The sequence below is a fragment of the Juglans microcarpa x Juglans regia genome, chromosome 6D, assembly GCF_004785595.1.
Source record: "Juglans microcarpa x Juglans regia isolate MS1-56 chromosome 6D, Jm3101_v1.0, whole genome shotgun sequence".
Lineage (NCBI taxonomy): Eukaryota > Viridiplantae > Streptophyta > Magnoliopsida > Fagales > Juglandaceae > Juglans > Juglans microcarpa x Juglans regia.
Genome location: NC_054604.1, coordinates 1,227,614 through 1,254,931, shown reverse-complemented (window position 1 = coordinate 1,254,931; position 27,318 = coordinate 1,227,614). Strand labels below are relative to the sequence as shown.

At 34.9% G+C, this 27,318-nt stretch overlaps 2 protein-coding genes across 3 annotated transcripts; one reads left to right on the top strand and one right to left on the bottom strand.

Moving 5' to 3' along the window:
• Positions 1-10,269: 10,269 nt before the first annotated feature.
• Positions 10,270-15,043, top strand: LOC121233988 (probable inactive leucine-rich repeat receptor-like protein kinase At3g03770). Its single transcript, XM_041129780.1, is given in 9 exon segments — positions 10,270-10,789; positions 10,959-12,288; positions 12,291-12,381; positions 12,742-12,875; positions 13,243-13,486; positions 13,795-14,006; positions 14,096-14,121; positions 14,282-14,393; positions 14,637-15,043. Coding segments are annotated over 8 exon segments (2,316 nt in total). The 5' UTR covers positions 10,270-10,789; positions 10,959-11,031; the 3' UTR covers positions 14,877-15,043.
• Positions 15,044-19,831: 4,788 nt separating this feature from the next.
• Positions 19,832-24,298, bottom strand: LOC121233987 (argininosuccinate synthase, chloroplastic). Of its 2 annotated transcripts, none has more exons than XM_041129778.1 (10): positions 24,140-24,298; positions 23,525-23,583; positions 23,330-23,417; positions 22,356-22,533; positions 22,060-22,108; positions 21,723-21,905; positions 21,279-21,353; positions 21,014-21,199; positions 20,688-20,776; positions 19,832-20,585 (listed from the first exon to the last, which is right to left on the bottom strand). In XM_041129778.1, exons 1-10 carry the CDS (start codon positions 24,204-24,206, stop codon positions 20,033-20,035), a joined length of 1,527 nt encoding a protein of 508 aa, XP_040985712.1. In that variant the 5' UTR covers positions 24,207-24,298; the 3' UTR covers positions 19,832-20,032. The 2 variants fall into 2 exon arrangements, with proteins under 2 accessions (XP_040985712.1, XP_040985713.1); XM_041129779.1 differs by having other exon boundaries at positions 22,356-22,497.
• Positions 24,299-27,318: the final 3,020 nt, after the last annotated feature.

The window sequence follows — 27,318 nt, the reverse complement described above, 5'->3', positions numbered from 1 at the left end:
GATTGAAGTCCCCTATGCAGTCTCAGTCGTTGCCAATCCTACATTGAATGAACTATTAGATTATGTTTTTAAATTCAAACTCTCTTTTTAGATGATCACGATTGAGTGTTCAGCAGATTAGTGTCACTATATATATTAACCGAATCCAACTTAAACTCGTTAGTACTCTCTCCTAAATCTCTCTACAAATATCTTCCCTTTTGTGTCTTATTTGGAAAAATTATAAATCTCTGTTAGTGCAGTAGCAAAACCCAAAATACGCAGTCCAGCACTGTGTGTGTCCCATGTTCACCACGCCAATAGCCGACTGCTTCATTCCTCTCACAACATCTTTCACGTTTTCTCTCTCATTCTCTCACGTTTGTTTTCTCTCAAGCTTTCGGTTAATTTATTTCTCTCTCTAGCCAGCACTGAGCCCATGAAAGGAAATCAATTGCGTCCCGAAAATATCGGATTAGCGTTATGAGGTAAGTAGTTTGATTATAAATTAGGATTAACATATGTTAGTTAGTTATATATATTATTATTAAAGCTAATTCTTTGGAAGCCAATGTTTACATACCACGCATGTCATGATATTTACAAACACGTCATTCATCATGTTTCATTCTGCATATTATAGTTATGTATGTATTATGCATCTCACACTACATAAGACATGTAAGTTTTCATAAGATCAAGTGTAATAAAAGTTTAAAATATTTAACCTAATGGTCATTCAGATGCATGGTATCAATGTGATTTATGGGTGGATGCGCAAGCCACGTAGTTAAGCATGATCCACTATAGTATGCTAGAATACTATTAGTGGCTCCCTTGCGGCCGCTAGATGTGAGGTCGGTGCACAATCCTGCACACATGGTTAAGTATGTGGGCCAGTATGATAAGTAAGATAAGTCAAATAAGTCAAGATAAGTCATGCTTGTCATAAATTTGGACATAGGTCACTCTTGGACATGTGACATTCCTTTTTTTAAGTGAAAAAAAAAATGTCATGCTTGTCATAACATACATATGAACAATCATGATTTTAAGTTCTCAGTATGAAATATTTTATGAAAAATCTTTTGTTAAGTATGTTTACGTTATAATGAGTTCCTTAGTGAGTCATCAACTCGTTTGAGTTGTTTTATGTTTTTAAACCACCTCAGGTTATAATATTTATGAAGGTAGAGCTGTAGGATGAGATTTAGTTCAGGGAGGCGTGACAATGACCTAGATCATGTACATAGATTTTAAATTATGATTTATATTGCATGGACTTTGAGAAATTTTAATAAATGCTTCCGTGCACTCTCATTTATGATTTCAATATTTTAATACAAAACGACTTTATTTATTATAAGGAATCTTTGTACCTGACGCTTTATTTAGAATAAAAGAAAATATTTTTAAGTAAATGTCAGTAATAGCACTCTGTACCATGATTTTCTAAAAAAAAAAAAAATGTATTTCTTTACTGTAGAGAGCGGGGTGTTACACCACTGCTTTGGAACTCATAGAAAGTGAATCATGGCTCGAAGGTGTAAGTCTATGGTGATTGTGCAATTTGTTTGTTAATAGCAGTCAGTGGAGAGTGAGTTGTCCGAGTTGGCTTACCTTACAGACAGCTCCTAGTGGGGAACTTCTAGTGGTAGAATACTAATGTTACCTACTTTTCTTTTATTTCATCTGCAACTTTAATTTTTGCCTTGTTCATGCCTGACTTGTTCTCGTCTATAAGGCAGCAATTGCAATGCTATATTGCAGTATCTAAGAATTTCAATCAATCCCAACAAATGCCTCTCAATATTAGTTGTCTACAGCTTCAATATACATTGGCAAATCCCAACAACACGAGGTCAATTGTTTTAATTGGCTGAACAAATGAGATAACCTTTCAAAATCATTGACATTCTTTGGGCTTTGTTCTTTTCACTCAACCACCAATATATATACCTCTCATTTCTCATATCCTCTGCTCTGATCCTTTCCATTGAAATCTTGAGACATATACTTCCTTTAATATATCTAGTTGCAGGTTAGTTTAGTTACACAAAACTAAATTATGTCATTCCATCTCATCTCATCTCATCTCATATAATTATTAAAACTTTCTCAAACTCTCACATAAAATATAATAAATAATTCAATTTTTTCAAATTTTAAAATAAAAATTATATTAAAAAATTATATTATAACAATATTTTATTAAACTTTTAACAAAACATCTCATCTTATATGAACTGCATAACTAAACGGGACCTTATGCATGCTTCTTTTTGTTTCTGTATAGCTAGGCATAGTTGCAAGAGCACAGAAAACTCGTCAACTGTAAAGGTGGCTTGCAAGTACAAAAGCTTCATTTTTGGATTTTTAAAGATTTTGTCATAAATCAGAATGCAGAAAGCCACACCAAGTCTGAGAGGAGGCAGTATATTAGCAATAATCTGGAAACAACATTATTCCAGTCAAAGGTCAAAGATTATTATTATTATTTTTTTGAAAAAAAAAAAAAGGGTCGAAGATTATGGAGGAACCTCAGAGCTGGATGTCCCAAACTCATCTTTCATAAGATATGATTAACCGCTTAACTTGGTAAACCTCCAAATTCATAATTTTAGATTGTCTGGGCAGACATAGGCTTCATAAAACATGGTAATCTTTTTACGTTTTAGCATTTCACTCTGTTCATTCTTCCAAAATATTTTAGAGGTTTTCTAATGATGTATTTGGAAGAAGTAATTCATGTATTTGGAGATTCATGTATTTAGAGATTCATGTATTTGAGATATTCATGTACTTGGGTATTTGTGTACTAGGGAAGTTCATGTATTAGAGTAAATGCTAAGTGAATCTACAAGCCTATAAATACCCATGTATGCATTGGCACAAAGCAAGCCACTTGAGAAGTAATTCACTTAGAAAAATTTCAGAAATAGTCTCTCCTCTCTCCCTCTAGAATAGAATATCAGTTTTTTCTCCTCCAACAAACTGGTATCAGAGCGCCAGTCTTTTCTAGATCCTGAAGATGGCCAACTCAACGTTTCCATTTCAATTTCCGCATTTGACAAATGAGAATTATGAGAATTGGTGCATTCGAATGAGGGCTTTGCTTGGATCTCAAGATGCATGGGAGATCGTAGAGAAAGGCTATGAGGAGCCTAGAGATGAAGCTTCGTTGAGTCCTAATCAAAAGGAGGCTCTGCAAAAGTTGCGGAAGAAGGACCAACAAGCTCTCACGCTCATCCATCAATATTTGGATGAAGCAATGTTCGAGAAAGTAGCCAATGCCACTACTTCCAAGCAAGCATGGGAGATCTTACAAAACTCCTATCAAGGAGTTGATAAAGTGAAGAAGGTACGGCTCCAAACGCTACGAGGTGAGTTCGAAGTCCTCCGTATGCAAGAATCTGAGACGATTGCAGATTATTTTTCAAAATTGTTGGCCATTGTGAATCAAATGAGGAGATATGGAGAAAAGCTGGAGGATGTCCGGGTGGTTGAGAAGATTCTTCGCTCGTTGCATTCAAAGTTCGATTATATTGTGGTGGCTATCGAAGAGTCAAAAGACTTGGAGACGATGATGGTTGATCAACTCATGGGATCTCTTCAAGCTCATGAAGAGAGACTCAAGAAGAAGAAGGAAGAATCTATTGAGCAGGTTCTCGCCACAAAGCTCTCTGTAAAAGAGAAGGAAGGGGAGCATGATAAAAGTCAACGAGGAAGAGGACGCGGACATGGACCAGGAAGAGGAAGAAGAGGACGAGGACGAGGAAGAGGCGGACAAAGTAATCAAAACGCCAACCATGAAGAAAGAGGTCAATCCTCAAGAGGTTGTGGAAGAGGAAATTACTCAAGGCAGAATGGAAGACAATATGATAAGTCTAAAATCAAATGCTACAATTGTCAAAAGTATGGCCACTATGCTTCAGAATGCTGGAGTTCTCCTAGCAATGCTGAAGAAAAGGTGAATCACGTTGAAAATGAAGAAGCGGAGCTCACTTTGCTACTAGCTTACAAAGGAGAAGAAACTAACAAATCGAATTTGTGGTATCTTGATAATGCTGCAAGCAATCATATGTGCGGAGACAAAAGCAAGTTTATAGAGCTTGACGAATCAGTGAGCGGGAATGTCACTTTTGGAGATATGTCAAAAGTTCCCATCAAAGGGAAAGGTACGATTCTAATTCGGTTAAAAAATGGGAGCCATCAATTTATGTCAAATGTTTATTATGTTCCAAATATGAAAAGTAACATTTTGAGTTTGGGGCAACTCTTGGAAAAGGACTATGAGATTGAAATGAAAAATCGTAGTCTTTTTCTAAGAGATAACAAGAAGAATTTGATTGCTAAAGTGTCCATGACAAGCAACAGGATGTTTTTGCTTGATATTCAAACTGATGTGGCTAAGTGCCTCAAAGCTTGTGTGAAAGATACGTCTTGGCTTTGGCATTTGAGGCTTGGGCATGTGAATTTTGGTGGATTGAAGTTGTTTCAAAAGGAGATAGTGAAAGGCTTGCCACCTATTGATCAATCTGATCAACTTTGCGAAGGGTGTCTTGTTGGCAAACAATTCCGAAAGAGCTTTCCAAAAGAATCATTTACAAGAGCAAGTGAGCCGCTCCAACTTGTTCATACGGATGTTTGTGGACCGATCAAGCCTTCTTCATTTGGTAAAAATCGATACTTCCTCCTCTTTATTAATGACTTCAGTAGAAAAACATGGGTATATTTTTTGAAAGAAAAATCTGAAGTGTTTGGTGTTTTCAAAAAATTCAAAGCACTTGTTGAAAAACAAAGTGGTTATGAGATTAAGGCTTTGAGATCAGATAGAGGGGGTGAATTTACATCTAATGAATTTAATGAGTTTTGTGAAGCACATGGGATTCGTCGGGTTTTGACAGTTCCGAGATCACCTCAACAAAATGGGGTGGTTGAAAGAAAGAACAGAACGATTCTCAATATGGCTCGAAGCATGTTGAAGACGAAGATGATGCCTAAAGAGTTTTGGGCGGAAGCGGTTGATTGTGCTGTTTACTTATCAAACCGTTGTCCTACAAGAAGTGTAGAGAACTCAACTCCCCAAGAAGCATGGAGTGGAAGAAAGCCAAGTGTTTCCCATTTGAAAGTTTTCGGAAGTATTGGCTATGTGCATGTGCCCGATCAAGAAAGATCCAAACTTGATGACAAAAGTAAGAAGCACATCTTCATCGGTTATGATCAAAGATCCAAAGGCTACAAGCTTTATAATCCAAGCACTAAGAAGATGGTCATTAGTAGAGATGTGAAATTTGACGAAGAAGGTTTGTGGGATTGGAGTGATCAAGAAAATGAAAGATATGATTTCTTTCCCTTCCCTGAAGATGAAGATCAAGGAAATGATGTACAAGAACTCACAACACCTCCTCAATCACCAACAATTCCTAGTACTCCTTCATCATCTTCTTATGAAGGAAGTTCTAGTGAAAGGCAATCCCGAATGAGAAGTCTTCAAGATCTTTATGAGGTAACGGAGAATTTAAGTGATGATCTAACTTTTTTTTGTCACTTTGCCGATTGTGAACCAATAGGTTTTGAAGAAGCGGTACAAGAGAAAATGTGGAGAATTGACATGGATGAGGAGATCAAATCAATCAAGAAGAATGATACTTGGGAATTGGCGACTTTACCAGAGGGACAAAAGCCCATTGGTGTGAAGTGGGTTTTCAAAGTAAAGAAGAATGCAAAGGGAGAAGTAGAAAGATTCAAGGCGAGATTGGTGGCCAAGGGATATAGCCAACGTCCCGGTATTGATTATGGAGAAGTCTTTGCCCCTGTTGCACGATTAGAGACGATTCGGATGATTATTTCTCTTGCAGCTCAAAAGAAGTGGAGGATTTATCAAATGGATGTCAAATCGGCTTTCCTGAATGGAATCCTTGAGGAAGAAGTTTATGTAGAGCAACCTATGGGTTATGTGGTCAAAGGGCAAGAAGATAAAGTGCTAAAGTTAAAGAAAGCCTTGTATGGCTTAAAACAAGCGCCAAGGGCATGGAATAGTCGAATTGACAAATATTTTCAGGAGAATGGATTCGCCAAGTGCCCGCATGAATATGCACTCTATGCTAAGGTGCATGAAAATGGAGACATTTTGCTTGTTTGCATATATGTTGATGATTTAATTTTTACTGGAAGCAATTCAAGCATGTTTGGAGAATTTAAGAAAGCTATGACGAGAGAATTTGAAATGACCGATATTGGTCTTATGTCTTATTATCTTGGCATTGAGATCAAACAAATGGAGGATGGAATTTTTATCTCTCAAGAAGGTTTTGCAAAGGAAATTCTCAAAAGATTAAAGATGGAAGATAGTCAATCCGTGAACACCCCAGTTGAATGTGGAGCGAAATTGTCCAAGCATGAAGAAGGAGAGAAGGTAGACCCCACAATATTCAAGAGTCTTGTTGGAAGTTTGAGATACTTGACTTGCACAAGACCCGATATACTTTATGGAGTTGGACTTGTTAGCCGATATATGGAGTCACCAAGCACAGTGCATTTCAAAGCGGCTAAAAAGATTCTACGTTATCTAAAAGGTACTATTGATTATTGACTTCTTTATTCATTTTCTAATGAATTTAAGCTTGTGGGGTATAGTGATAGTGATTGGGCCGGAGATTTGGATGATTGGAAGAGTACTACTGGTTTTGTGTTTTATTTGAGAAATGCAGCATTTACTTGGAGTTCTAAGAAACAACCAATTGTAACGCTCTCCACATGTGAAGCTGAATATGTTGCTGCAACATCTTGTGTTTGTCATGCAATTTGGCTGAGAAGGTTATTGAAGGAACTACTCATGCCACAAGAGGAAGCCACAGAGATTTATGTTGATAACAAGTCGGCACTTGCATTGGTGAAAAATCTGGTCTTTCATGATAGAAGCAAGCATATTGATACAAGATTTCATTTTCTTCGAGAATGCATTGTCAAGAATGAAGTACAAGTCAAATTTGTGAAGACTCGTGATCAAGTTGCAGATATTTTTACGAAGCCTCTCAAGTATGATACTTTCAACAAGTTGCGGATGCTACTCGGAGTTACCAAGAATTAAGTTTAAAGGCGGGTGTTGAATAATAAACTTAAATAAAATTGTTTTTTAGTATATTCATGAACTAAAGTCTAGGTTCATCTTGAAAGAAGTAATTCATGTATTTGGAGATTCATGTATTTAGAGATTCATGTATTTGAGATATTCATGTACTTGGGTATTTGTGTCTAGGGAAGTTCATGTATTAGAGTAAATGCTAGGTGAATCTACAAGCCTATAAATACCCATGTATGCATTGGCACAAAGCAAGCCACTTGAGAAGTAATTCACTTAGAAAAATTTCAGAAATAGTCTCTCCTCTCTCCCTCTAGAATAGAATATCAGTTTTTTCTCCTCCAACATTAACACCACAATCTGCTTCTGGACCCCAAGAAGTTTTTGTTGAGATGCAGTACATGGCATGTTATTGAACTCCTAATGTTGGTCCACATGAGTATTAAAATTTGGAAGGTTACTGTATTCTTAACAGAGTCGTCTTAGTTCATAACGAAGCTTCTCGTTGCTATGTTCTGTCTAGAGTTGGTATTTCTAGTTGTTGCTGCTGCTGCTGTTGCTGCTTCTGGTATTAGTGGTCCACTTTTGCAAGTGTGAACCAGATGGATAAGGATCCTCTCCATATCCTATGTAAAAAGATCTTTTATGATAAATCAATCTCAACAGTAGGTCCTTTCTCCTTTATTTTTATGTTGCTGCGATAAAAGCAGAGGCAAGTTGTCATCCTTCCTCTGGATATCATATGGGTTAATAATACTGAATTGAATGAATAAGACATTCCATAATGTTAAAAGATGAAACCAGGAAATGGTTGGCCCCCATCTTTGTACTAAAGGGTCACTTTAGATATGAGAGCCTATACTGTCATGACCTCTCTACAAACAGTATCCTTTTTTAACACCAGCAATCCTAATATGGGTCTCAAAGTCTAAATGCCCAAATATGAATAGAGATCCCCATTAATTGTCTCGATCAAATCAGTTGGTTCAAGTTTGGAGTGAAATAGACATATCACGTGGGTCCTAGAGCATTTGATTCTAACTACATATCACGTGGGTCCTAGAGCATTTGATTCTAACTTTATAGAATATTTTTAAGGATTTTATATGTTGAAAGTTCAAACATGATGGCTATATAATGGGCAGTCTCTTCAAGATTTAAGGTTTAACATCTCATGGATACAAATAATCTTTTGGGGCTACACCTCTAATGAAAAGTCAGCGATTTAATCAATTTCATATAGAAAAATTTTCGAAGGTGCGGTGTTCGAGACTGAGATTTACTTTACAGGATGGATCTGAAGAACCCTACCTTAGAGAGATTTCCCGACATTAAGAAAAAAAATATAATGGGCAGGAGAGCGTCAATATGATGGTAGATGGTGAAAGTGTCTTGCCCATTTATTGTTGTTCTTTGTGGGATCCCTCGTTGCATGGCCTACACCAGTCATTTCCTTTATATATTCTGGTGCTTTCTTCTTTTCTCAATTTTATCTTCAATCATTAATCTTTCTACAAAGCCGGAATCACTCCGTTTAAAGGCAATCATATCCAAATAATATAGATGACAGGTTATCAATAGTATCTCATACGCTACCTTATTGGTTCCCATAGTCAGTGTCAAACACTCACACCAGAGTGTTGAGTTTTACAATTAAAGAAAAATGGCATTGAAGTTGTGCAGGACCACTTGGGTTGAGTCCTGACAGGTGCTCTGGCGCTACTATGCACTAGATGATGTCCCTTTGAAACTGCTCTTATTACCACATGCAGTGTCTTTAAACCAAGAAATCATGAAAGAATATATTACATATCAAGGGATTCAATCTTGATGAAACTTCAATGATTAATCATTATGAAAGAAGTTCTGGGCAAGGCCTAGGGTTCTGATATTTTTCTTTTCATAATGGCTTTACCTGTTCTGTTTGGTCTCTTTCCCAAAAGGATCTCTAAATCTTGGTCCCAAATGCAGAACAATCAAAATGAATGATCCAGATCAGTTTGAGCCAGGCAGAAGAAGATATTCTCAAGTGATGCTGAGCTTGAGCTTAATGCGTGTGCTTATTCAGATCCACAAATTCATGTTTCAGTAGTTTGACTTGGCCCTTGGTTGTGAGTCGTGACCTTCCTAAATAATGCCACTTCTGTTGATAGCTGCCTTCTTGTAGGATATAATGGCGTGTAGGATATAATGGTTGCCAATGCCCCACTGAATATTTTATTAAATAGCATTGCTACGACAATAAAGATATTTTATAAAAATAAATTCACTAACTGATTAGGTTTTATATATTTCGTTAGATTTATTTTGTACTAAAAGTAATTTTATAATTTTTACAATCTAATGTACTACATTAAAATACGTCAATTTGTGAGTTTACTTTTATAAAATTTTTTTGAAGTTAGAACATTTTTTTTAGAAGATAAGTTTAAAATTTTTTTTAAACCCTTCAATGATTCAATCTGTACACCAAATATTTTTTTTTTTTTTACAAGAAATCCAAATACTCTATTGTCTTGGCAATCCTTTCTTTCTTTATTTCGTTTTTTTTTTTAAATTTTTTTTCAAGTATTGTCTCAGCAATCGACAATTTATTTTTTCCAAATCGACGACAAGCAAAAACACATGCTCAAATAGTTATATGAAACCCATTTTGATGCTCCCACCTCCAAGAGATTTTTTTCTTTTTTTTTTATTTGGAAGAAAAATAAGGTAAATAAATAAATAAGTCGACGACAAGGTCAGTATTAAGAGCCTTGTGCTGAGACATTGAAGTCTACGACAAGGAACATGCAAAGTGATAGATTTGACGATGTTTTAATGCTTGGCGCTGTAATCAGTAGAGCGATATCCCGTTTGCATTTTTTTTTTCAAAAGAAAATAATAATTCTTGAACAAAATAATAATTCAAAAGTTATATGAATATATTAGATCTAAAAACTAATAAAAAAATTGAATAAAAAATAAAAAAAAATATAAACTACGAAAATAAAAAAATATTCTACTGAAATTTAATCATTTAAATAGATATATTATTTCCTATTGAATAATATTAGCTTAACTATATGCTATTTATTTTTTATTTAATAATATAGTAAAATTAATGAACCAAACTAAACAAATCACTACTCAGAAATGATATATTACAAAATACTTGCACGTGTAGTACTTACTACTAGTGTATAGTAATACAACTGATATCCGATAGGGGTCGATGCTAAAGAGAGCGGGAGAGATTGAGAGCTTGCAATCTCTAAAGAAAAGACGCCATGTGGAATCACTGAATGCAATAAATCAAGCTACCCCATCTCAAAACTTTGATAAAAGAAGACTGGATTTATTTATTTATTCCTTGCTTACTGTTTCCTGGGCAGCATGGATCAAAGTCTTTATTACAAGCAGTACCCTCTAGTTGTTGGCATACATTCATTTCAGAGAGAGAGAGAGAGAGAGAGAGAGGAATGCCACTTTCACATATTATTCACACAGAATTTATGTCCGTTGGATATAATTTCCTTCTTGGGTCTCTCATCTTCCTCAAAGCGTCCAACATAAACTCATTTCCTTAGTTCTGTTTGTCAATCTAGGATTTCAGTCTCTGTTTCACACTGTCTCCTTAATTTCTTGGAGCTTGCTCTTCTTTTTTTTCTTTTTCTTGTTTTGCAACTGCTGTGAAACTAGCTCAGCAATACAATATTCGGCAAATCTTGTTTTGGAGATTGTGAGGTAAAGTTGGCAGCTCTTATATATGTTTTACTTTATTGGGTGTTCTTCCAAATTGTAGAAAATCCAATATTTCAATATCAACTGCCACAGCTATGCCTAGTCTTTGCAAGGTCAGTCTCCCTTTCACTGATAATTTCTTTTTTCCTGATTCATGTTTATTAAATGACAGGTTATACGGGGTTATCTTATTCTGCTGTTTCTGACACCATGAAGCATTGACAAGAGGAGTAGAGTTTTTCAGAATGGGGTGGTGTGGCTTGTTTTTGCTTTTCTGGTTTGCATGGAGTTTCTTTGTTCTCGGTACAAATCAATTGCAGCCCTCTCAAACCCAAGTGCTTCTCCAACTTAGAAAGCACTTAGAGTACCCACCACAATTGGAGATTTGGAATGATCATACCAAAGATTTTTGCCTTTTATCTTCATCAAAAGTAAACATCACATGCCAAGACAATTTTGTAACTGAGCTCCGAATTATGGGTGATAAGCTTGCAAAAGTAAGCGGCTTTAATGGGTTTGCAAATCCCAATCAAACTTTGTCGGAGAGCTTCTCTGTGGATTCTTTTGTGGCCACCCTGGCGAGGCTAACCAGCTTGAGAGTTCTTAGTCTGGTATCTTTGGGCATTTGGGGTCCATTTCCGGACAAAATTCATCGATTCTCTTCTTCACTTGAATATCTTGATTTGAGTTCAAATTTTCTTTTTGGTTCGGTTCCTCCGAAGATTTCTACAATGGTGAGGCTTCAAACTCTTAAACTAGACGATAACTTCTTCAATACTACCGTCCCCACTTGGTTTGATTCATTATCTAATCTGATAGTTCTAAGCTTGAGGAACAACCAGTTTAAAGGTCCCTTTCCATCTTCAATTCTGAGCATCACTACTCTCACTAATCTTATCATGTCTAGCAATGACATTTCTGGGGAATTACCAAGTCTCAGTACCTTGAGTAGCCTACGCGTGCTGGATTTAAGTGCAAACAAATTGCATTCTGTGCTACCTGAAATGCCGGAAGGATTGGAATTGGCTTTCCTAAGTAATAACTCCTTCTTTGGAAACATTCCTAGGCAATATGGCCGATTAAGTCGGCTTCAACACCTTGACATGTCACTCAATGTGCTTGGGGGGCTACCTCCTGCTGCACTTTTCTCTTTACCCAATATTAGCTATTTGAATATTGCATCAAACATGTTTAGTGGGTTATTTCCAGACCACCTAAGCTGTGGTAGCAAACTTGAGTTCGTTGATATCTCTAACAATAGGTTAATAGGTGGACTGCCTTACTGTTTGAGCGCCAACTCAGAGAATAGAGTGGTTAAGATTGATGGGAATTGCTTATCCATTGACATGAGGCATCAACATGCAGAACCATATTGTGAGGAAGTCAACGTGAATAAACAATCCAAAGGCAAAAATGCTGGAATTTTTGTGGGTGTAATTGTAGGAATCTTCGTACTCGTGGTGCTTCTGGCTTTTGGCTCGCTTTTCTTGTGGAGAACGTATTGTCCCCGGGGTTATCGGAGCAGCATGTGTTGAAGAAAGCACTGAAAGATAGCTCGGCAATTGGGCTCTCCTCTGAGCTTCTAGCAAATGCAAGTAGGTCCTCCACTAACAAGAATTTGAAAGTAAACTTTCCCTTTTAACGGTCACACTGCTAAATATGGCTATATAAATAATTAAATCTACTTATTCCTATAAGTTTAATTTTTTTGGAGTAGTTTCAAATGCTGAACAGAAATGTTGAGTTCGAATCCTGACCCTATGCTTTACCTCGATAATTAAATATTTCATATGTTGGGTTCACTTATTCATTTATTAAATATGAAAACTCTTGGGATGAGTGATAGTTTCATTTTGCCTGAATCTGAAAGCTAAAAAAGGTTTTTACATGTGAACAAATGACATGATTTTGAAATTTGCTGAACATTTACAGTAACCCCATTTCTTCTTGGCTAGGATTTGTTTCTGAAGCTGCAAAGTTAGGCATGCAAGGTCTCCCTGAGTGTCGGTCCTTTACTTTAGAAGAGTTAAAAGAAGCTACAAACAACTTTGATAACTCTGCCTTTATGGGAGAAGGATCGTGTGGAAAGGTACTGTATAAAACTTGACTTAGTATAAAAAGATGATGAAATATACAGTAAAGATTACTACGATCATATGGATTTTATCAGGTTTTGAATAATTACAACTATAGTGAGTTTGGTAAAGGACGCTACATATGATGACATTATGTTCCACAACACAAGTATTTCGCCGCTTCAAGAAGATTGTCGTTATTCTTGGTTCATCATCAGGGATTGAGATGTGAGTGACCACTCACAGACACAGATGAGCCATCTTAATTGAGCTTATTTTGCTCATTATGAATGTTGAATGTGACAGAAATCGAACCAACCATCTAAGCTTTTATATCTCTCACACTAGATCCTTTCCAACTCTCTTCCCTTTGTCTTGCAGCTTTACAGAGGAAGATTAGGGAATGGGACCCTAGTTGCTATTAGGTGTCTGCCTTGGTCAAAGAAGTATTCAATTCGAAATCTGAAACTCAGGTTGGATTTGCTAGCAAAGCTTCGTCACCCACATTTGGTTGGCCTTTTGGGGCACAGTGTTGATGTTAGTGGAAGAGATCATTGCAGTGTGAACAATGTCTTCCTCATCTCTGAATATATGTCCGGAGGGAGTTTTCGTACTTATCTTGCAGGTAACTTGATATCTAGTGTCAAACCATTGAATGCTTATAACTTATAAGCTGTTATGTGTTTGCTGTCCATTTTGTGGATTTACTGCTGGTAAATGTCCTTCAAATTACATTTCATTCTTCTTCTGAAATATCTCAGTCATCAACTAATGCAAGAGGCCTCAAACAAAGATAACACTGCTCCTGTTTTTAACAAAAAAGGGGGGAATATGAACTATAATTTCAGTGGGATTCGGCCTTCCCATATATTTCATTAGTGGCATAGACTAGTGCTTTATATTCTCAATATAGCAGCTTTATTATATTTGCAGGGAATAGCTGCAGAAAGGGTTTCAATTGGTCAGAGAGATTGGCAGTTTTAATCAGTGTTGCCAAGGCTGTGCACTTCCTACATACTGGAGTTATTCCTGGTTTCTTCAACAACAGATTGAAGACAAATAATATCCTGCTCAATGAGCATTGGGTGGCAAAGTTGAGTGACTATGGAATGTCCATTATCTTGGAGGAAACTGACAAATTTGGGGTAGGGCTTTTTTTTTTTTTTTTTAATCTATCGATTGGTCAGCCTTTTAATAAAAAGTAGTGTTATTGACTAGTGCCCTTGGTTTGCAGGCAAAAGGAGAAGGTAAAAAATCATGGTAAGGATTTTCCTTAATCAATCAATAACAAATGGGGAAGGCATTTTTTTCAGTTATTAAGTAATTTGCTAATTCATCAGCTCTATGAAATGTATCCTTACTGCAAGTTAATCACATTAGTCAGTATTGGTTAACATTTTAACCATGTCCATGTCTTCAGGCAAATGACAAAATTAGAAGATGATGTTTATAGCTTCGGATTCATATTACTTGAGGCACTTGTTGGACCTTCCATATGTGCTAGAAGAGAGGCATTCTTGCTAAATGAGATGGTATGTACTGAATTCTGACTAACTTCAGAATATAAATGTGCATTGTCAAAAATCCTGAAAACTAAACAAATCAGCTGTTCCAGTGCATATCTTCCCTATGGTTTTGTTGGTATAACTACTCCCACTACTTTATGGTGTGTTAACATGCTCCCATAATTTTCTGCACATGGGCACAAAATTAGTGGATAGTCTTTTCCCCATGGTTTTGATATATCCTTGACACTAGATTCTTCATTTTTGCAGGCATCTTTGAACAGCCAGGATGGCCGGAAACGTACAATTGATCCAATTGTGCAAACCACTTGCTCGCAGGAATCCTTATCGACTGTGATTTCCATAATGAACAGATGTATTTCTCTCGAGTCATGTAGTCGTCCCTCTATTGAGGATGTCCTTTGGAACTTACAGTATGCATCTCAAATTCAGGCAACAACAGGTGATGGTGATCATAGATTCAACACTAGTACTGCATCACACCGATGATTTTTCTGCTTTTTATTTTATATTATTTTGTTTTTGTCGGCATGGAGGTGTGTTAAATATATTGCAAACTCTCGAGGCCATATGAAATGCCTCCGCCTCCATCTGCGCCAACCTGATGTGTTGTTTGATTTGCATTGCTGTAATTGTAATATAGAATCAGTTTACTATGTCGTCTTTGTAGTTTTCATCAATTGTCGAAATCTAGTCCCAAGTCAAATGATATAATACTTTTCCTTGACAAACTTGTATTCATATTATTATGGATTACAAAAAGTTACCAACTGCTTACACTTGAGAAACAGGAATTGAAAACATAATCGTCTCCCAGCATTGTTTCAAAGCATTTACAATAAAGCTAAAACATGTATAAGATGATAAGTACTAAGTTAAAGCCTATCCAATCCTGTAGTGAGTTTACATCTGAAGAGTAGGCAGCATTTATATGTTGTAGATGTGATGTGATGCAACCACAACTACAAGCCCAAGTCTCCCCAGATGCACAGCCAACTTGAAACTCAAGAAGCCTTTTCTATTTCCTACTTTCCTGCAATGATATTATAGTAGTTTGCTATGGGGAGAAAAAGAAAATAATTTCATCAAAACTCATTCACCTGTTCTAATCGTGTCAGAAACAGAGGATACAGAATCACAAGTAATTTTTCTATGGGAAGCTAGAAATTGTGACTGGACCAAAAACGGCAGGAATTATCACAAGTAATGAACATAAAGAAAATGTCATGCCAAGCACAAGCAGGATATTCAAATTTAAATTCAGATAGGAGACATCTACACAATATGCAAGGAAATTTAGAGGTATGAGAACTGGGGACTACCTGCTTTGCACAGATTTGGAGATTTTCTTTCCAGGTACCATCTGCAACAGCAATTAAGGAATCTGGTTGAGCGAGATGCAAGCAAGGACATACCCAAAAACTCAAACCGAAGTTGGTTCGCTTCTCTCATGAGACTCAAAAGGATCTCCCCGTCGGTGTTTCACCAAGCAATCCTCCGTGCATTTGAAATTCACAACCTGATCAATCTCAAGTTGGCCAAGGATTTCACGGCCGCATGAGTGTCAAGTTGCGTTTATTATCAACAAGTTTGTTTCTTATGAGTTGAAAAAATGATCCATACAACAATTTCTGGAAATCAAAGAAATTATTGCGTTTTATGAGATGTGAATTTACGCAGTCTAACAAAACTAAAAGAACAGGAAAAATAAAAGAACGAAATAGGAAGAAGAAGCTTGAATTCAGTCAAAAGGTCGAGTTTTGAAATTGAATATCACCAGTTATTCAATGTTGTTAGAGCTCTTCAGTTTCAAGCAAATTTGGGGAGATTGTGTGCTTACTGCAGCCTTTCTGACCACTATTCACACCAATCCCTACTCTTTCTTGAAAATCTCCTTATGAATCACCGCTTTCTTCTATACCAACTCTCTCTTTTCTTCTTCTAATCCTATGATATCTCCGGCTTCTGATTCTATTCCCCCTCCTTCTACCACTCCTATTCGAAGATCTTCTAGTATGGATGGATCTCCTGACTATTTGCAAGATTTTCACTGTCAAATGAAATCTCTTTCAACTCATTCCAATTACACTTTCATGGATCCTTGTTCCATGCATGATATTAAGCCTTAAGCTCTTTTTTCTTCTTTCTCATAACCAACTTTATCCTCCTCAAGGCCGTTTATTGTTGCTGTTCCATCTCAACAAGAAGATCTAGATTATCACGAAACATTTTCGCTATAGATAAGTTGATTGCCCTTCATTGTCTTCATGCTATTGATGTAGTTTATAATGTTTTCCTTATCAATTAGATGTAAATAATGCATTTCTTTGTGAAGAATTACATGACTATTCCTTCTAGTTTTGCTTGCTAACAAGGGGAGTATCAATTTTATCCTTTAGCCAAATCATTATTTTTGTTGAAACAAGCCCCTTGTAAAGTGGTACCTGTGTTAATGCATATATGCTCTTGAGAATTTGGAGGATTTTGGTTTCTTGGGGCCAAGTCTGTTAATCTGAACAAAATAGAATAGATTCCAATGCAAAATGAATTCATAGGAGATGTGTGTGTGTTGGATAGGATTCATTTTCCATGCAACAAAGTGATTTTTCACTAAATTATACTTGATTTTGCCACTCCTTTCAGAACCCAAGTCAATTTGTGGACTCTCCAACAGCCACATCTTGATGGAGCTCATTCGGTTGTAGAAAAGGTCTCTTTCTTTTTTGCCAATAATTTTCTTGCATTTAATGCGTTTGGGTATTGAGGTATTTTCAGGTATTTTGTGAATAGTAGTAAAAAAATAATGATAGAATATTGAATAGTAATAAAAAGTATATAAAAAATAATAATAATAAAATAATAAATAGTAGTGAGGTATTCTGAGAATGCTTGAGTATTCTCAGTATTTAAAGCTTTCAACAACTCTGATCGAGAATGTTTTCTCAGTACTTGAAGGTCTATTATTGGTTAGTGTTTGTTTCTTGGACACTTGGAAATCGAAAAGGCAAACTATAGTTTCTGGATCATTTGTTAAAGCTGAATATCTGGCACTAACTTCTATCTCTTGCAAAACAAACTTAGCAAAAAGGCATTTTCAAATTGTACATCCTCAGTCAACTCTCTTATGTTGTGATAATTGATCAGCCTAAGAAATTGCTGTAAAATCCTCTTTTTTTTTTTTAGAATAAATATTGAGATCAATTGCTAAATTATTTGTGAAAGAAATCAAGCTAGTATTATTGGGATTTAGGACTCTACATGTTACTTCTCTCACAAAAGCTTTTTAAATTTTGACAATTTTTTTATAAACTTCTTGGAGGATGTTTACTATTTAGAGAGAGATTTTAGTTTTTTTTTTTTCAAGTTGTTTATTTTTGTGTTTATTTAAACCATGAAAATCGATTAAATGATTGGATGTAAATTATTTAAAAAAAAACTGAAATTGCTTTGATATGTAAGAGATAGAAACTTGCTTTTAGGCTTGTTTGAAAAAAAAAAAAAAAAAAAAAAAATCATCCCAAAATTCACATCTCATCTCATCTTATTTCATCTTATCTTCTTTCCAAATATCACTTAAACACAAATACTTTCAAACTAATTATTACAACTTTCCTAAACTTTCAAACAAAAAATAAAAAGTAATTCAACTTTTCAAAATTTTAAATAAAAATTATATTAAAAAAGATATATTTTAACAATATTTTAATTTTATAATATTTTTTATTCAACTTTTCTTTCTCCTTTTCTGAAATCCCATCAAACTACTTAAACTATCTCATTAATATTTACAAATTATCTTACTCCTATTCACAAAAATATAAATTCTTTAATTTAGCAAAAATAAGTTCTTATGTATGATGAGTAGAATAATTTCTTTAATTTAGAAAAATAAAATAAAAAAAATTATTTATAATATATAATGTAAGAACGATGAGAAGAGGGACGGGAGGAAATAATTGTAGGATTAAAGCAATTTGATTCGAAAGGAAAGAAGGCAACAAAATTACGAAGTAAAGGAAATTATTTTTCTTTTACATATTTTTCTTTTTTTCCGGGAGAAAGGTTTTTTTTTTTTTTTTTTTTTTTTTTTTTTTTTTTTTTTAAATGGAAGAGGTTTTGAGGTAAACAAGTGAGATGATAGATTTTGAGCTGTGAGTGTATCACATTAAGGAAGGAGCAATAATACAGTTCAACCAATGTTTTGAATATCGTTCCGGATTGCGTATCGGTTAAAGCACTAGAACGAAATATTTCGATACCGATACCGTTTCGTGTACCGTTTAGAGATAGTCGATATATGAATAAATTATATATATAAATATATATAACAATTATATTCTAAAATAATAGTTTATATATGAATAAATTATATATAAATACATACATATATATAAATTATAAATAGTCTAATTTAAATTGAGGGTCAAAAAATGAACTTGTAGTTTGAAAAAATGATAGTCGAAATATCGGTCGATACAGGCCGAAATTTAGGCCGAAACGGCCGGTACGGCCGGTATTTAAACCGGTACAAAATACAGGTAGTATCTACACTGACCCAATAGTCGGTACGGTAAATATCGACCATATCAACAGGTACGAAACGATTAGAGACAAGAAATATACTATTTATAAATATTTTTATTAACATTAAAAATATATTAAAATGCATGTAAAAAGTAACTATTCCATTTGATTGATGTGATTTTACAGTAAATTGTACATTAAGCAGCATAACTATCAAAGAAGGAAAAGGCTGCTCTTCCAGCTGGGGTTAGCTGGTTTTTTATTTTTATTTTTTAATTTAATAATTAAATAAATATTTTTTAATAATATTATAAATTTAAAAAAATATATTTAAAAATAAAAAAAATACATGTAAAAAAAAAAAAAAACAAACAAACAAACAAAATGAATCAGAACTCCTAGCAGGAGCCTAGCTGGAGCTTCGGTGGCTGTAGGACACCCATGAAAGGAAATTCAAATATGGGTGAAGGAATCTTCAGAATCATTCCATGTTTGCAAGTGGGGACCACACACGAAGGACAAATCATTCTTTAGATTCCTCTGTATCTGGCAGTGGGCCATGCAAGAACGAAAATGATTCCTGATAACGACAACATTGACTGGGACGAAAAAGTTCTGAAACTCTTTTCTTTTCTTAAATTATTTTATTTTATTTTATTCTCCATCATAGATTAACGCCTAGATTGAATATTGAGAATATTTTTTTATTATTATTTAATATTTTTTTATTATTCACAGAATACCTCACCATCCAAACGCAACACTTGAATTAAAATGGCTCACTAGCATTAGTAGTTGCCAATCATGATAAGAGTAATAAATCTATAAATTCTCTGTACTTAATATTTGGATTCAAATCTTTTATGACATTTACAGCAACACAAAATGTTGGAATTGTAAAATGAATTTCAAGAAAGATATATTAGAATACCAAATATTATTAATTATAAAAAAAAAAAAAAAGAATACCAAATATTACTTGGTTGAGTCTAGAAAACTAAAACATGTCACCAACTGATCACTAAACAGACAAGAGAGAGAAATGCCAATAAATTAGCAATGGCATGAAATCCAATCCAAATTGATTGTTGATCACAAGGACAACAGAAGAGACCAGTCTCTTAGATACCCTGTTTAAGCATCGATCGAACCCTAGTTGGAAGACCATAAAGCCGAATAAACCCAGCAGCATCAGCCTGATCATAGATCAAGCTGTTCTCAAAAGAAGATATATCTTTCCTGTATAGGCTATAAGGACTCTTTCGGCTTGCCACTGTAACAGAGCCTTTGTACAGTTTGAGGATAACTGAGCCGGTTGTAGACTCTGTTATCTTCTCCATGAATGCATCCATCGACGCGCGGAGTGGGTCGAACCATCTGCCTGCATACACTAGCTCCGCATATTTAAGGGCAAGCGAATCTTTAACTTGCATGGATTCTCGATCGATTGTCAAAGACTCCAACTCTTGTACTGCGGTAAAGAGGATTGTCCCACCTGGAGTTTCATAGACTCCACGGCTTTTCATACCAACAAGTCGGTTTTCAACCATGTCAACCCTGCCAATTCCGTGCCTCCCACCAATCTCATTGAGTTCAGAAAGTAGAGATGCAGGCGAGAGCTTCTTCCCATTGAATGAAACAGGAAGACCTGATTCTATCCCAATTTCAACATATCTGCAGGAAATGAGGGAAATCAAGGCATGGATAATATAGGAAACCCATCAATAGATAAATTATACATAGAGGTTAAACTGAAAACTTAACAGGGTAACATACTCAGGTTTATTGGGAGCATCTTCGGGGTCCACGGTCAACATGTACATATCCTTCATAGGCTCATTTGTTGGGTCTTCCAGAATGTCACCCTTTAATAGCATAGAACATATACACATGAGAGAGAGACAGAGAGAAGAAATTAGCCCATCTCTTACAAACGTTTCTGAACAACATATGCAGACCAACACTGATTCGAAAATCAGGAGCTTATTTTTTATAGATGAAAATCAAGAGCTTTTGACAAGACAGAAGAGGAATGATAGAGCAAATGTTGTGTTTGATAATTCTATAACACAACAAAAAATAGGAAAAAAGTTAAATGTTACCTCATGGCTAAGGTGCCACAAGTTCCTGTCCCTGCTGTATATTGATCTCTTTGTTACTGGGACAGGCACCTTATGCTTCTTAGCATATTCAATGGCATCTTCTCTCCCTGTAATATCCCATTCCCTCCAGGGAGCCACAACATTTAGCTTGGGATTCAGAGCAAAGAATGTGAGCTCAAAGCGCACCTGATTACACAAGAATGATTTGTGTAAGAAGTAAATATATGGCAGGTCATAAAATTTAGATCTCAATCACGAGGCATGCCTGATCATTTCCTTTTCCTGTACATCCATGAGAAACAGCATCAGCTCCAACTTCATTGGCAACATCTACCATGGCCTGTTTTTCATAATAAATCATTATGAAGAAGTAATATGTCAAAGATTAAACAGAGCAGTATATAATTTGAAGAACAACATTGATAACAAAGAGCAGAGAAAGGAGAAGGGCTCTTCAACCAAAAACACATCCCCTTTTGATTAATTTAAATCACAAAAGATTGTTATCGATAGAGGATCTAAAATCTGGTTACAAACAATGGATTGCAATATAAATAGACAATAGTAAAGGCAAGTAGACTTCTACAAAAGCTCCAAACAGTATTTATTATAAATTGCCCTCGAAAATCCACAAGCTTTCTGTATATTTTTTTCACAGGCTCTGTATTTAGAATCTACCAATGTAACAAACTTCAAAGTAGGGGTTCACCTTTGCAATAACAGGACGAGCCATCGAGGTTCCCAGCAAATATTTCCTCTCATAAACTGCACCCGCTCTCAAACAAGGATATATGAAGTCTCGTACAAATTCCTCCCTTAAGTCCTTCACCACTAACTGAGAAGCCCCGCTAGCTTTAGCCTTCTTTTCCAAGCCTTCCAATTCCTTTATACCCTATGAATTTAGCATATGGGAGATCAACCACACACACAAATAAATAAGAAAGAACTCAGTAATGCAAATGGTCTGGTCTTAATGAACAATATCATCTGAGAACACAAAATAAAGTAATCCAACTCTGAAGCAAGCAAGTTGCTACTTAAAATACCTGACCAACATCAGCAGTGAAGCAAACAACATCACACCCATAGTTCTCCCTGCAATGGAAAATTAAGAAGAGAAAAAAAAAAAAAAAAAACTATCACAGGAAAGCAAATAACTCCACTATCTCTTCTAAATGCACCTCTCCCTCCAATATTTGGACAAGAGTCTGGAACAAGAGTCTAAAATTGAGAACAATAGTCTAGAACAAAAGAACCTTGAGGCACTTCATGTTAACAAACATATATGGGGAATGTGCCAAGCAGAAAACAGGAGCTAAGAAACACAAAACAAGAGACATACCTCAGCCATGGGACAATGACTGATGTGTCTAAGCCACCACTATAGGCCAAAACAACCTTATTGAATTTACCACGGAACCCTCCATTGAGTATAGATCCAGAAACTTCCACCTCTCTTTCACTTTGCAACACCGCTCGAATAACTGCATCTCGAGGGCAAATGAACAGTGTTGCAGCGGCTAGAACAAGTTAATCTCTAAAGGTTCGTGCAAAAATGTCTGAAAGACATATATGTACTCAAATATCACAGAATATGGCATTAAGAAAACTGTCATTTTTAAAGATTCAGGCTTCTTTGCTCTGATATATCATGTGATACAATCTGCAACAACCTAAATCAAACACATACTGCATCTAAACTTGGATACAATTTAGGATACAAACATGGAGTAGGCATATTAAACCTCAGGCAGTATAAATAAAATAGCTTCAAACCCCTGAGTTGCAGAATATGTACGAATACACCATTAAGTGAATGCATATACCGAGGAACAAGTTATTAAGGTGAACAAATGAGCATATTATCTAAGTTGTTGGCTTTAGGACATTTTGCAACAGAAAAGCAGACACACAACCATCAATATCCTAGGATTTAACAAAACAGATAAGCTACAATTTATTTGTTGGAAATATTAGTCATCCCGGGTGTGATCAAAGAAGTTTAAAAAACTCTGATGTTTTCAAAAGAAATATAAAAATTGAATAAAGAGACCCGACAGATTAAGAATTGACAGCTAGTTCAGATTTCATGTAATGATCAAGAATCCTTAATCTATATGTTGTACAATTTGGACTGTCAAATTTACCATTGAAAAAATTTTGGCAGTAAATTAACACTGAACGTACTGGTAGTGGTGGTGGCATGGTGTGAGTTGTGGTAAAACATCCTATACCCATGCCAACAGAAGCAAATCTACTTCTAACGCCACAAACCGAACAAGATAATAGCCGAAACATATAACCAAACAACCTCACCTTGATTGTTACGAGACTTGGTAAAATTGCCAGTGTTACTAGTGGCTGCAACAGCATGGCCATGAAGCTCACTCGTTCTAGCCGCCAACTGTCAATAGAATTCAAGTAATCCCAGTGATTATACAATGAGGATTATATCTAAAGATGTGGAGAACTACCATCTATAAACTTTAAAAGAGGACTTGGCATAAGCACCTCTGGGAAAGAAGACAATATTCTCGGGCAATATACTCTTTCGTTGTACAGGAATGACTCTGTAATTAGTACCAGTTACACATATAATTAGAAATTCAATTGGAAACAGCAGAAGCAAGCATAGCATATGCAAATCAACTGTTTGGAAATCCTAATCTCTTTTCGATCTTTCAAAAGACGCAGGAGATTTCTTACACACATATGTTTGAATCACAATATTAATATCAAAAAACTATCCAGAGAAACACGACTGAATAATTTCATTAATTTGCTGCTGTTACTGTATCTGGGTAGGAAATTTTCCACTGGGTTTCACAAAAAAAAAAGATACATTTTCAATAGAAATATTTTTTTCACGAGCTCATGAAAATATATTTGCTCAAAACAAATGGAGAACATAATATATTAAAAGGAATAAATAACAACCATACAAAAGCCTGATTTGTAACTTTCCGATGCGCGTCAGAAATGCATATCAACGAAAAAAAAGAAGAAGAAGGAAAGAGCAGAAATCCGCAATTAACATGCCCGGACAGAATGTTAATGAAACATGCAAAATAATTTCAAAGAATGAAAGAAAAAAAAAAAACCCCAAACAAAAAAAGGAAAAAGTACCTCTCTTGGGTGGTAGAAAAGCGAGGCTGGCGGGCGAGCATGGCGAGATTGCCTTAAACAGAGCCATAAACACAAAGCCTAAAATATATCTCCGGGGAGTCTCTCAATTCTCTTTGCGTCCTCTGTTTTGCCTCTGAAACTCTCTAGGCCAGTAGCGGTCGTTTTATAGAAAGACAGCGCACTGTTTGCTAGGGTTGAATCCGAAGATTCACACAGCTGTGGTGGACCCCACCCCACTTCTACGTCTATATTTTATTTTATCTGTCCGGATTGTATTCATAATCTATCTGAACTCATCTCATTACTATTCATTAATATTCATCAATTTTAACTCATAACTCTCATTACTATTCATAATACATCTCATAATTATTTACAATCTATCTCAATTCATATCAACTCATCTTTAAATTCAAACAAAACCTTAATTTAGTTTGGTCATTTTCAGTTACATCTTTTTAAAATATTTTACGTTTTTTATTTCCTTAAATAAATCAATTTGACTAAAAAATATGGTCGAGGCCGCCGAATATTAACGTACATTAAATATAATATTGGTGTGATTAAAAATATTGAAATATTTTATTTTAAATATTTAAAAATATATAAAGTCCCGTGAAATCATTTCGTATAAAGCGAACAGCACGAGGACGTCGTGTACTTGTAGTAGTAGTGTGGGGTTGAGAGACAAGGGAATCAGCCACCGCGTGGGTCCACAAAAGAGTTAAAAAAAAGTGAATAAATTAAGACTCAAATAAAAAATAAAAATTAAATTTTTTTATTATAAATTTTATTTATTTTCAAAACAATTATACAATACTTAATATTTATGACTGTATATAAGATTATTTTAATTTTATATAAATTATTAAGCACACGTGCTCTTTTAAAAGTATTGTGATATATTATTAAAAAATTAATTTTTTTTTAATTTTATATTTATTTATTTTTTAAATAGCAAATAGTGTCTCTAAAATAAAGAGAGAGATTTGATTCCTTCTTACCGAAGATATTATTGTCACAAAGATTCTTGAGTGGGATTCCAAACAGTAACATTGTCGACTGCATCTACTTGAAAAGTTAGTCAAACTTAAGGTTAACGTGGTTGCCATGAAATTTCTGTTTAAAGTAAATAAATTACGTCTATGTCTTTAGTTTCCATTTGATGTCTCTCTCTTCTTCCGCAACATCAGGATTATATTCATTATTTATTTGATTGATGCCGACAGTTTTGTTTGTTTTGTTTTTAATTTAAATTATTGGTTTAACTTTTTATTTCTACGTGAACAAAAAAAAAAAAAAAAAAAAAAACCTCATGGGAGGTTAGGAAGGGTAGTTGCCACCAAAAGGATTGCTAATGCTCGTCAGCTTTAGAATGATTCATTTTCTAGAGTCAAATGCAGTTTACAAACCCTGTTTTTTCTCTTTTTTTTTTTTCTTTTTTTTTTTCTAATTTTTAGATATAAAATAAAAATAATTAAATAACAATAATTAAAAATATAAAAATAGGAAATTAAAGGCAACTCGGGAGGGACAGAAATGAATGAAACAACCTGGGAAGGTCGGCTGGACTTTTCTTTGTTGAAAAATTTTATTCTCCAAGTCTATGGAACACAAGTTACATTTAAATAGTGAGATATTTTTAATTATTCCATAATTAATAAAAAAATAATAATAAAATATTAAATAGCTGAGAATACTTTGATATTCAAACTAAGCTTTATAATAAATTAGGTGAATTGTGTGTTTTACGCATAAGTTTGAGAATATAATAATTTTTTTTTTAACAAGGGAGGGGTGGACTTGCAGTTTTCTCATTATTTCTTATTTTAATGCTTTTATTTTTTAACTTATAAGATCGTTTACTTGGTAATTAACTTTGGGCGTATTGCATATAATAATCCGCCGGTAAGGTTTTTGTTATTTAAGAGTCGGTGTGTCGGTTATTGTAGGAATATAATATAGTAGTCATAAAAGAAATTCAAAATAGAAATGATTTTTGTTTTATGAAAAAAGCTAAACTCAGTTGCCTCGCGTAAGCATAGGGGAAACGCGGCTGATGTGATAAAATAAAAACACACCGTTTAATAGAAAAAATGAAAACACACCGTTTGACCCCAAATATTTCTTCCCCTCCATTCGAGCTCTCCTTCCCTCCCTCAGTTTCGTCTTCCCTCCCTATCTGCGTTTCTTCTCACAGAAGCCTCCCTCGAGTCCTCACTCTATCGGATTTGAGCTCTAAATTGATATCAAGGTAAGTAACATCGGATTTGAGCTCTAAATTGATATCAAGATATTTTTTTCCCGATTAGTTTCAAGTGAGTTATAATAACCACCTAAGATTGAAAACAATAAAATATTTCCCCTCCTGATTTTTTAATCTTATTCTCCCATTGAGAAAAAATGTCAGATATTAAAATTTGGCATTTAATAATTTGTGCTTTCCACTTATGTCTTCTAATTTTCTAATGCTAGAACACGACATGAAAACCTCTCTTATTGGAGATTTTTTTTTATAAGATTTAATATATACCAAGATCCAACAAATGGGCATACATTTTTTTTTTTTTTTTTTGGCCAGAGACTCCATTTAGAATCAGTACTAGTCACTTTAATTCACAAGACCAGATCCTTGACTCTTGAGAACTCATATCTAAATTAATGAAAACTGTAAGGACAAAAAAAAGGCACAAAGAAGAAATGGATTTTCTTGCATCCATCCAATTTAAGTTTGTATATATAGAACAATCCCATAGCTAGATAGATACATACAAAAACCTCTCTTATCGACGTGTTTACAATATTCTTCTTCTTTTGATCACTTGTCTTGAATCTCTGATGATAGGATTATGGCGATCGATGACTCTACGGCCGAGTTTAATAGTGGAGGAAGAGGAGTAGGAGAATGCTTGCTCCATGCTCAGACATATAGCTGTTGAGGCTTGGGATATGCGGAAGATATTTCTTCTTTTCATCTTCTCGATAACGATAATACAGAGAGGAGTATTTGTGGTTTCGTGTTTTTTTTTTTTTTTTGAATGTCGACTAACGTGGCATTACAAGAATCAGCCGACTCCTCATCGTTTGCACCCCTTGATTGTACGTAGAAGAATTGTTTTTTATACTTACCAACTTTCATGTACGACAGATTTTTGCATCGACAATATATTTAATTTTGT